The 12,252-nt window shown below is 27.8% G+C and overlaps 1 protein-coding gene across 1 annotated transcript; it reads left to right on the top strand.

Annotated features, from left to right (window-relative positions):
* Window positions 1-9,363: 9,363 nt before the first annotated feature.
* Window positions 9,364-11,596, top strand: LOC137810137 (transcription factor HHO5). Its single transcript, XM_068611281.1, has 5 exons — window positions 9,364-9,832; window positions 9,916-10,088; window positions 10,189-10,498; window positions 10,760-10,836; window positions 11,053-11,596. Exons 1-5 carry the CDS (start codon window positions 9,487-9,489, stop codon window positions 11,338-11,340), a joined length of 1,194 nt encoding a protein of 397 aa, XP_068467382.1. The 5' UTR covers window positions 9,364-9,486; the 3' UTR covers window positions 11,341-11,596.
* The last annotated feature ends 656 nt before the right edge of the window (window positions 11,597-12,252 follow it).

The following is a 12,252-nucleotide window of genomic DNA, read 5'->3' as shown; positions in this document are numbered from 1 at the left end:
TTCATATCACTCATAAGTACACCATTCAATCACTCAAAAGTTTAACTTTTTAAAGAATACAAGGACATAAATGAAAATCACACAAACACATAAACAAATTAATTGGACTACATATATAAATAAGTTTTTTAGATAAGATTTTATTAAAATAGTAAACTATTATCAAATAACATTCCAAAATAAAATTTAAAAGTTTTAAGTTTATTTTAGTTTGAGCAAAAATAATTTAGCTTAAGTAAAAACAATCTCGCTTGAGCAAAGAATTTGTCGCTTGAGTGAAAATGAAACTCAGACTAAGTTCAGGTTCTTCACTATTTTCACTTGAGCGAGAATCTTTTTACTTGAACAAAAGTAGACCCGAGAGCAAGGTAATTTTCTTCCTATTGACTTAACTAAATTTATATTTTTACTCAAAACCATTGTTCAAATTTGTATTCTTACAAAATATATTATTCAACATAATACTACATTGTTCAAAATTTGACATGTATTCTTATTGAACTCCTGTATCAACATATATATATATATATATATATATATATATATATATACATTCAGGATTTCGAAACAAGATTCACTCAAATCCCAATTCAAACAACCAATAGTCATTCTTGTTTGCACTTCAAACAATTCATTACATAATTCAATCATATTCAAAAACTTCTTCAACATCAAAATCAACCTATAAATTATCAAATCATAAAAAATTACTATTTCTACACTTTTAAAATCAAATAAATCAATCAACATCTATTTTACTCAACAACAAACCCTGCAAGGAGATTTGAAACTTATGACCACCTCACGTTCACATCTAGGTCTTTTAACCTAGGATTCTATTGAAAAATAAAATTAGCTTCCCTTACCTAATTAGAATTAGGTATACTCAGAAAGAGCTTCAACTCCTAAAGAAAATAGGGATAGTCTAACCTACACCACAAAGTCCTAGTCATGATCAACTATCCAAACATATCAGTATAACTCATAACTAACCGAGACTCATCCTAACGTTGTCTCACATATCACATGCAATGAGAAACTATCCAGGTAAACAGAAAAACTTAAAACTAATTTAAAAAAAAATAGTAGAATTGAACTTACTTCAATCAAAATCTAGATATGACATTTTTACTATATTAACTGACAAAAATCCAAATGTGACCTCCAATTATCAGTTTGATGAAAGATTGGACTAAAAATATAGAGAACACGTAAGAAAAAATATTTTTTTTAGAAAAATAATGATTATATTAAAATAAAACTTGAATAACCGTTTTTTTATATACAGTTTTTAATTTAGATGTTATTTTAGTTATACCACTCATATTCTAAAACTATTTTTTAATCCTTACATGTGAAAATGTTGAGTATCAAGCTAAAAGCTTGAATTAGTATTTTAAAAAATAAACATTACATTTCTTCTGTAAATTTAACATTATAAATATTTTTAATGATTTTTTTATTAAGTTTTTATATTCACATATAAATGATAAAGCATATTAGTAATTGATATGCGTTTGTTTTAGTTTAGTTAGATTGAACTTGAGTTTTGAATAGGTATTTGTACTGGAAGTGATTTTTCTCCTCATGATAGTTTTAATCAACACAAATAACACAGATAAGATTGTCTCCTATAATATATATAATATCTATGATTTATAAAAACACACACATAATATTTATAACATTAAAAATCATAAGTATCATTGATGTCATGATTCCTATGAGAAATTTATGGTTTTTAGCACTATTCTTTTTTTAAAGAATTCCCACTGTTATAAGGGTAATATTTTTTCGGATTATTTTATTATTTTTTATTTCCAAAATTTAAGATAATATTGATTTTTTATTATATATTTATCTTTTAGTTAATCTTTAATTATTTTAGAGAGACATAATAAAAGTGAAAATAAAAAATAACTTATTTATTTAAATTATAAATAACAAGGATAAAATATGAAACTTAATAACTATTTTAAAAAAAAATTAGTGATTTCGTAGTATACGTGAAAAACCCTTAAATGATACTTCGAAAATGGAGATAGTATTAGCTAAAAAATTAAAATATTTTAGAGAAGTGTTAAGAAGATACTTTCTAACACACTCTTTTGAATACATTACTTCTTGGTAATTGAAATTTATTAAAATTACAAAATTGACTGAATCTCACATCTTATTTAATAAAGTTCTCTTGTAATTTTTCTCACTAGTTCTTATTAAAATTTAACCTTATGTTACAGTTCCATTGAAAATAAAAACTAAACAATACATTAAGAAAATTAATATTTCTTATTTTATTTTCTCAATGAATGTTCTTAACAAACATATATTAAAGTCCCTCTTTTTTATTTACAAAGAACACTAGAAGACACATTAGTTTCTGAGAAATCAATTTAACTAGATTTTAATAGAATTGAAATGTTTTTCACTACAAGAAAACAATTTATCTATATAAATAAACAGCAACAACAAGTGAATTCGAAGTAAAATCCCTTAAATAACTAAAGAAGTTTTAATCATTACATTTGTCAAGTTTTACTCATCCTATAATTATTATTATACTTATTAGTATGATTATTAATATTAATATAATTAATAATATAAAAATTATTAATATTATTGGTATATTTAATATCATTCATATTATTAATTTATTAATATCATTATTCATATTAATAACATTATTAATTATTTTAATAATATTATTAAAATTATTAAATAGTATTAATATTATTAAATATTATGAAATAGTATTAATATTATTAAATATTATTGAAATTATTAAATATTATTAAATAGTATTAAATATTATTACATATTATTAATATTATTAAATATTATTAGTATTATTAAATATTTTAAATTTTAAATATGAAAATAGAAAACGAAAAAAGTGCTTGATGGGATAAAAGCGAAGATGAATAGGAAAAAATATGCAATTGTGCAATGCTCCTCACCAAGCCTCGCTTTCTAATTTAGTCATTATAACAACTAATTATTTTTTGTTTCTAAAATTGGTTTCTATTTCATGATTGTCTGATAGTGAATGCTTAGTTTTGAATTTAAAAGTACTGTTATCTCTTTTGTTATTCTTTTGAGATATCAAATTAAAACTGCTCACAAAAAGACAAATATCTCCTCTCATATGTTTTTAAAATAATAAAATAAAATATAAATATAATGATAAAATTGGAATAAAATAAAATGACAGTTAAAAAGGGAAATCCTCTTTATATATAGGTATAGATTATTAAATATTATTAATATTATTAAATATTATCAGGATTATTAAGTATTATTAAATATTATTAATATTATAAATAGTAATACTATGATTAACATTGAGCTTGTAAGTTTTTTCCATTCCATAAATGCACATCCAAGAAAGAAAAAAAAAATGTCTTTGTTAACCAAACAAAAGAAAACTCAAAATCCAAAAAAAAGGCAAAAATAAAAAACACAAAAAGTGGTCTTATCCTTCCTATATATGTTTTGCCAAACATCATATATCTGACCCTTGATGACCATGAGAAGGGGTTTCTCGAGATCGTCGTCTGCACCTGGAGGTCGAAGTCGTGCAGGATATCGTGGCGGTGGTCGAAGAAGGGGAAGAGGTTCTAAACGGCATAGTAGACAGTAAGAATGAGAGCGAGGAAGGTGGAGAAGTAGGCGTAGAAAGACCAGTGTAGGCCATGTGAGAAGAACCGCTCTCTGTATCAGCAGCAAGATGGAGTATGGGGCACAAGGATCAGAAGAGATTGAGGAAGAAGAGAGATACAACAAAGAGAGAAACGATGATGAGACTAAAAAATCAATTTGAGAGAGTTGTAGTGGAGGCGAATGAAAATGTGACATGAGGTGATTATTGTAGATTTTTGGTGTTGGTTGATTATTGTAACAGGAGAAAGTTTTTTATTTAACAACGGTTCTTTATGAAATTACGAAATGTCCACGATAATTTAATAGAATGAAAGATTATCATAAAAGTAAAATGAAAAAAATGGTTATAAAGAGGAATTTTTTTATATAGGCATAGATTATTAATAATATTCATATTATCAATATCATTAATATTTCAATATTATGAATATTATTAATACCATTAATATTAATAATAATATTATTATTAATTTTATTATTATTATATTAATATTATTAATAGGATGCATACCTATTAGTTATTATTATTATTTATTATGATTATGTATGAATATTAGTTATGATTTTATAATTATTTATATTATAATAATATTTTTAATATTATGTATATAAATGGTATGATTAATATTATTAAAAAAAATAAAATTATTAAGTTTGTTTATATTTTTAATATTGTTAACAAAAATATTTATATTAATAATAATTTTGAATTTATTTTGGATATAGATTCATGGGTAAAATTTGTGGATAATATAAAATTTACTTACAAATAGAGATATGTGAATAATAATATGTAAGTAAAACTAAATTTACTTAAGGATTTAAATCTATGAGTAATACACATAGGTAATATTGAATTTACTTATAAATTTAAATCAATGGATAATATTTGTAGTAATGCTAAATTTACCTAGGGATTTGTGGATAAAAAAATTAATAGATAAATTTGATTTTTTTAGTGTATGAGAATCTATATATTTTGCGTTTCTTTTCATAAATCCTTATTACAATATTAATGACTTTTGGCAAACTATTTTTTATTAGTTGAAATTGATTGAAAAATGACAAAATCAATACAGTTTCATTAAATATATTTAAAAAGTGTGTTTAAATATGTGAAGTCAGAATATTTTTTATTATTATTATTTCCATACACCCTTGAAACACTTGCTAGTAAGTAGAACCCATTAAACAGTGGACTCACGTGTGCTTTAAAGTTATTAAATGCATAAGATTAAAAGATGATCAAGGGAGAATAGAGTAAAATCAATATTTTATCACTTCTAACAAAAAAAAAGTTTAAATTTAATTAGTTTAACTATAAGTTACTTCTTTATTCTATATTCAATTTAAATTTAATTTAATTTTATAAAATCAAATAATAAAATAAAATTTACATCTATTTTTATATTACAAAATGTTTTATTTTTAATAATTGTAAGATCTTAACTCAGATACTTCATTAGAATTAAATTATTTGAGTTAAAAATACTATTATACATGGTAAAATTATTCTGCAATTCAGGTATACGTTGAATTAACAATTAAGACCACTTGATTCATCTACTTGTATAAACAAAGTAGGTTTAGGTAGTATTTAAATTTGATTGTACAATTTCTGATGTGTCGGTCGTTCTCTTACTCCTCACTTTAAGTTTACTTATTTAATTATGGTGTTCGATCGAAGTTTACTTATTTAATTATGGTGTTCGATCGAAGTTAACCTGAAAAAGTACATCAAGTAAGTACTCAATATACAAAATGTATATTAAGAATAGATTAAAAACATACCATCTCTGTAAATAATTTATTTATAATATTTAGTCATGATATTGAACCAAATCTATTATATATTATATATCAATATTAATTTTATTAAAATTCTCTAATTTTTCATAGTGTTATCCAAATTTATTGAAACTTTCGAAAAATTCTTATAACTATTTTATCTATTATTTATTATAACTATTTTAAATATATCTCTTCGACCGATCGTAGTGAGGGGAAAAGCCTAGTAGGAGTATTTTTATAATATTTGGCATGTGAGGAATGAGGAGATGCTCCTGAAAACGCTTAGACGCTGAAATCACAAAATCGAAACTAGAAATAGAATCCCAAGTGTTGGCATCTGACGTTTCATCTGGTGGATGGATGAATCGAATTGAGAGAGAGAAAGAAACAAAAAAAAAAGGAAAAATGTAGAAGCCACGAATGAATGATGGCAGTGGACGAACAGAACCGCAGAAGAAGAATATCACCGTTCGTGAAAAGTTATGTTCCAAGACACGTGTTGCTATCGCGTTGGAGGTGCCAACCGTTTTTCCGTAATCTGCCAGATTCTCATTTGGAAGATACAATAAGCACAACAAATGAAGGACCACTTTAGGTTTAGGTCGTTCATTATGGACAAAGAGAGAGAAGAAAGCAAATACCCCAATACCCCCATTAATCATCATCTTCATAATAAACATCAAAATATTAAACGTTGCAAGAATCTTGCACGTGACACACATATCACCCTGCTTTTCATTTTTTCTGCAAATTATTCTACTCACATACATATCCTGCTATGGCTAAATCAACTAAAAATAGCTTCCTATGCTTCCAATTAAGACAGTGCAATTTCAGTTTTTAATCACAAATAGTTTCAGTTTCATCAAATCGGTTTTGTTTAAACACAGTATATATGTAAAATCGTTTAGGATGCGGACGAATCCACCTACATCTTTCGTATCAATATAGAAATACTTAGTTTCTTATTTTTCTACCCAGTTTCCTCTGCTTCAAATGTTATTAGAAGCTAAGTTATTCCTGTTTATGGTATACAAAAGTTTGCACGGGTCCCAGGGAATATTACTAACAAATTTTAATTGAGGACAACATAATAAAGAGCAAGTCAACATCCATAGATTAAACATGTTATATCATACAGAATAAAATATGCCAAAACATAAAGAATAGTATTTTATAATGTTGAGTATTTACTAGGTCTTTTTCTTTTGCGTTAACCATCTACATTTTAAGTTAATACTCCCATTTCAAATTTGCGTAGCTGAAATGCTTGTGTCTATTTCCATAAGACGGTTTTGTTTAAAAAACTTGTTTTTAGTGAGGTTAAGATCTATGTAACACAGACACTCACATGGATACTGATATGATACGAACATAAACACGGAAATATGTATAATTTTTAAAATGTATGATACATAGATACTGATCTATATATTATATAATTATGAATTATATAAATTGATAATAAATGTTTATATGTACAAGTATGTTTCATATTATTTTTTGAAAAAAAATATTCTTTTATTACTTATTTAAAAGGATTTGCTTTTATCTTTGTAATTATAATAAAAATTTATACAATAAAGTTGAGTTTTTAGAAAATTAATATATATTTTTTTAAAATTGTGTTAGAATCCTATTAGAACTGTTATAAATTCAACAAATATTTTTTTAATTGAATACTTCACGGATACGTATCATACGAGTGTATACAAGAACACTAACACGTCATTTAATAGGATGTCTGAGCTTCGATAATAATATTTTTAAATTATTCACCGTGATTTATAAACTATCTAAAACTTTTACACATTTTTAAAATATTATAGTTGGATCTGGAAGGCTAAAGGAAAATAATTGTGAAACATTATGGAGGAACGTAATAATTTATGATGAAGAAAATAGAAAACATAGTGATGAATTTGACGGTGGTGGAAGCGGAAAGACCGGAATACCCTTACCACTTTTGATGAATGTTACTTATATGTGTGAGGTCAACCATAGCAGACTTTTCACACCACAACACAACTGTGTGCAGCCATCGAAACAAAGAATCTTGGTAAAAAGCATGAGACCAAACCCCACAACACAATTTCACACTGCCAATTAATTAATGTTTTTTCACATTTTCGCCGCGTTAAAGTACGGAATCCAAAGATTCGCACAACACACTGAAAACCTTTTTTTTATTTTTTCTATTTTTCATCTCCACTTTCCTCACCTAGTCACCTAAGATGCCCTCTTTTTTCTTTTCTCAACATAATTCAATTTAACCCAACTTTTCATCATTTTCTTCTTCTTCCTTCTTCTTTTCTTTCTCTTTCCTTTCAAACAACATCAACATTCTTTTATTAAAAAATTATAATTTCACTTATTAATTATTTAAATAAATAAATAAATTATATCAACATGTCGTGTCATGATATAATTCAATTTCAGTAATCAGATTTCAATCGAAATTATACAATTTTAATACATTTTGATTAAAAAAAAATTATCCATTTAAATAACTATATTATAAAATTTAACATGTTAAAAATCGCCAAAATAGACTCTCCATGCTCTCGTTTTAGCCAACATCCCAGTAAAACCATACGGAATCTTAAACTATTTAATTACCACACATAAACTTCTTTGAATAAATGATCTAGAGATGTATAATTTTACAATTTTAATAGATTAAATAAAGTAATATTTCCCATTGATTCAACTCAAAAATGTCGTATTGTAATATTTAATTTATAATATTTTACATACATTATATATTGATAGACTAAAATGCTTTTAATTCAATTCAGGAAGATGTTATATTAGCAAACATTTAAAATTGATAGAGAAATATCAATGATGATGGTAGTACTTTTGGACATTATTTATATTGTTGTACATTATTTAATTATGTTGTTTAATTATGATGAATTAAGTATTTCAGTCATAATATATCAAGTCCAAACATGGTGGAATTAGTTGGATTCGATTTATTACAAATTTAGGAAAAAATGGTCTGCATTAAATGTATGAAGTGATTTACAATATATTTTGATTATTAACTATTGTATAGCATTTTTTTTATCATAATTATCTTGAAAATCATATAAAATTATTTTTCATTGATAATATATAATCTTTAAATTCTAAAGGAAATTCAATATAAGAATTTTTTTTCACACTTAAAATCCATAAATTCCAAAAGTTGTGATTTTTAAAAAATTATTAGAATTTGTTTGATAGATCATGAATATCTTTTGAATATCTATTAACTTAATATTTTTTTTCAGGAACTTTAATCATTTATTGCATTAAATGATTTAATAAAACTGAAACTCTATTTTTACTCTAGTTACCAAATTAATAAAAAAAAAAAATATTATTACCTTTCTTGTATATAGAAACAAATTTTGAGAAACACAACAAAGAAAATTTTCCAGAAAAAAAAAACACTTTTTTTAATTTTTTTTTATTAAAAAAACGTATCAAAACATAAAAAACAAATACGCCCAATTTCATATTTTCACAAAATTGAATACCAAAACATTAAATAATATAATTAATTTATATCTAAATATTATGTAAACTCTGTACCATTTATTTGTAGTTGCACACCAATAAAATCAGGCTACCTGTATTTTATAATGATTAATATAAATTTTAGTTTAACAAAAATTAAGAAGAAGGAATATTTATTTTTTGAATTATTTTTATTAAATAATTATGAGTATTATCTTTATTGAGAAAATGATGAACTTGATGAGAAAGTAAAAATAAAAAATTAATGTTCCTTTGAAAATTATAAAAAGAGTCAATTTAATTCTTTTTTGAAAGATTGAAACTTCATCCATTATAGGAAAGAGAGAATAAGTTAATAATTTAGAAATGAGTGTTTTAAGAAAATGAGAAAAAGTAATTAATTTTGGGGAGGAGAAGTAAGTAATGCAGACACGGTGGAGTTACCGAGTGGGACAAAGACGCGACGACCCGAATGCGGGCACCGAATCTTTTTGTCCTGAATCTCAATTTCCCTTTCCTTATATATAAATGAATCTCTATCCTCTTCTTGTTTACACCTTCTTCCTTCGTTATCACCTCAAATCAGGGTATGGTATGGTAGTTTGTGATTTGTGGGAGCACACTCTCGCTCACAGAAAATCACCCAATCCACCTCCACAGCACCACCGCGCTTTCATGGAGCTCAGCTTGGACTTGAGTTTGGGCTTTGTCCCCAAACCCATTTCCCTCTTTTTCGCCGAAGTTTCTGCTAACAGAGACAAGCGCGACAAGGTTGCCACGCTTGACGGCTTCGTGCAGAGGTTGGAGGACGAATTGAGGAAAGTTGAGGCCTTCAAACGCGAGCTTCCTCTCTGCATGCTCCTCCTAAACGATGGTGTGTGCTTTTTACCTTTTATTCTTGTTATCGTGTCGTTCCTGTGCATTTCTTTTTCTCACCATGGTTCTCTGGGCATGCAGCAATAGCCAGATTGAAGGAGGAAAAAGGAAAGTGTTCAATATCGCAAGATCCACCCACGAGTGAAGAGTTTATGCCACCGAAAACCATTTCTGGGGGGAAAGAAAATGAAAGATGTGAGAAGAAGAATTGGATGAGTTCAGCTCAGCTTTGGAGTACTCAGAAAATCAAATCGGTAATTCTAAGTTAATTTCAAATTCTGGATTTTTCTCTATTTATATATATAGAGAATTGAGGCAAGAAGTTTTTTTTTTTTTTTTCTCTCTCAATGATAGAGGAATGAAGAAAGCGATAGGTCTGTGCCAGAGAACCCAATTGATGGGAATTCGTGTGCCCCGAGGAAGGAGGGTTCACAAATTCCGAGCTTTAGTTTGATGGGTCATGCGTCTGAACTGAGTCATAGCAATTCCAAGAGTGTATGTGGAGATACCAGTTCCGGCTCTTCTTTGCTCCGTGTTGAGGTACAGAGCCAGCCTCAACCGCCGCAACATATGCAGCAGAATCCTAGGAAACAAAGGCGGTGCTGGTCGCCGGAGCTTCACCGGCGTTTTGTGGATGCTCTTCAACAACTTGGTGGAGCACAAGGTAGACCTAATTGATTCTTTATCTCATGAATTGGGCGGGGATGGTCCTTTCAAGGTTTTTTAAAAATATGGTCTGATTTTGATTGCAATTTCAAGGTTTTTTAGGGTGTTTGAGATCGCAATTGTGACTACATCAGTTGCATTGGTTTGCAATTTTCAGCAATTTAAAATCTTTCTTGCTTGACCCATCTAAAAATTGAAACTTAGGGTCTTGTTCTGTCTGAGATTAATGTGTACCTAATTGGTTTATTTTATTTTGCAGTGGCCACTCCTAAACAGATTAGAGAACTGATGCAGGTGGAGAGCCTGACAAATGATGAAGTGAAAAGCCATTTGCAAGTGAGTGTTTCTTCATTTTGTTTTTGGTATTTGATCGTGTTAATCCACCCATGATTAAACAGTATGTATTCCCTTAGATGAGTCGCAGTATGAGGAATCAGTCTTTACCGTCTGCTCTAGATTCACAAAAAGGGACAATCCATGAATTAGTAATTATCAGTACTAGTTATTTTCTGCTTATTGTCAACAACTAATGTAGAACTATGGTTTATGCAGAAGTACAGGCTTCATGTGAGGAGATTCCCAGTTTCATCAGTTGGACAGGCTGATAATGGCTCATGGATGGTCCAAGATCAATGTGGGGATAAATCAAAGGGAAACTTTTCACAGTCTGGTTCTCCTCAAGGTCCTCTCACACCTTTCCTCCTAGGAGGAGGAGGCTCTGCAAAGGGTATCTCAAGCCCTGGACGGAACAGTGTGGATGCAGAAGATGAGCAATCAGATTGCAGGAACTGGAAAGGAGGGCTCCACCAGCACCTTGAAGCTGATAACCAGAGCCTCTAAAATTTTGCAGATAATGAGAATAAAATACATAGACGATGAAGACCCTGAATTTGACAGCATAAGAATAATAGATCTAACACATAGAACAATAGGGATGAACTTTATCCTACCATTATTTTAAACTGTTTGGTAGAGAGCCACTGAGGTTTTTTGCAGATTTTTCAGGTTTCTTTTTCCTTTTTTAAAACTCGGAATAGTTTGTATGGAGCTTTAATTTTACTGGGCAATTTTCATAGATTAATCCTCATTTATGTTATCTGCTCTGTGGGTTGGTTTTTAAATGTTAAATTTGATGCAAATGGCAGAAAAAGGTTTATTTGAGGATCCGTTGAACACGGCACAACACAAGATTATGTACTAGCTTTTGATTCATTAACAATAAAGTGTTAAATCAATGTTGATCGCACGAGAATATTGATGGACACACTCACCCAATCTTAAGTAGACGTGGTTTTCAGCATTTTGGCTGGATCTTATTTAGGTTGACATAAAGTGTCAGGATTTTTCCAACACCGTATCAGTTGTCAATATTGAAAGATAGCTTTTTCATACATCCAACTTGGTTAGTGGTATTCTTTCACCCATCTTATTCTCGCTTAAAACTCTCTCTCACAAACGTGCGTACGTTAAATATTCACCGTCAATTTCTATTTTCCCTTTGCTTGCTTTTTTCTGTACTATCGCCTACCAACAGATTTCCTTCAGATTTTTTGGTACAAATCTATTACAAATTAGTATATTATTATTACTATTATCGTTTGAATGCAATATTGTATTATTAAAATGTGTTGTTAGAGAGTGGTTTGAAAATAAGGTGGTTGTCAATAAATAATTTTTGAGTTTTGGGGTTATTTTTTTTATTTTTTATTAAAATGGGGTCTGTTTAAAAAAAATTACAAATTTAGACAAGTC

This window comes from Phaseolus vulgaris, chromosome 2, assembly GCF_000499845.2.
Source record: "Phaseolus vulgaris cultivar G19833 chromosome 2, P. vulgaris v2.0, whole genome shotgun sequence".
Classification (NCBI taxonomy): Eukaryota; Viridiplantae; Streptophyta; class Magnoliopsida; order Fabales; family Fabaceae; genus Phaseolus; species Phaseolus vulgaris.
The sequence above is the reverse complement of the archived record's forward strand: the minus strand, read 5'-3'. Positions and strand labels throughout refer to the sequence as shown.

Coding starts and splice junctions, on each gene's coding strand:
- LOC137810137 (XM_068611281.1), top strand. CDS start 9,487: ATGAATCTCTATCCTCTTCTTGTTTACACCTTCTTCCTTCGTTATCAC. Junction 9,833..9,915: donor CATGCTCCTCCTAAACGATG/GTGTGTGCTTTT, acceptor CTGGGCATGCAG/CAATAGCCAGATTGAAGGAG. Junction 10,837..11,052: donor AAGTGAAAAGCCATTTGCAA/GTGAGTGTTTCT, acceptor TGGTTTATGCAG/AAGTACAGGCTTCATGTGAG.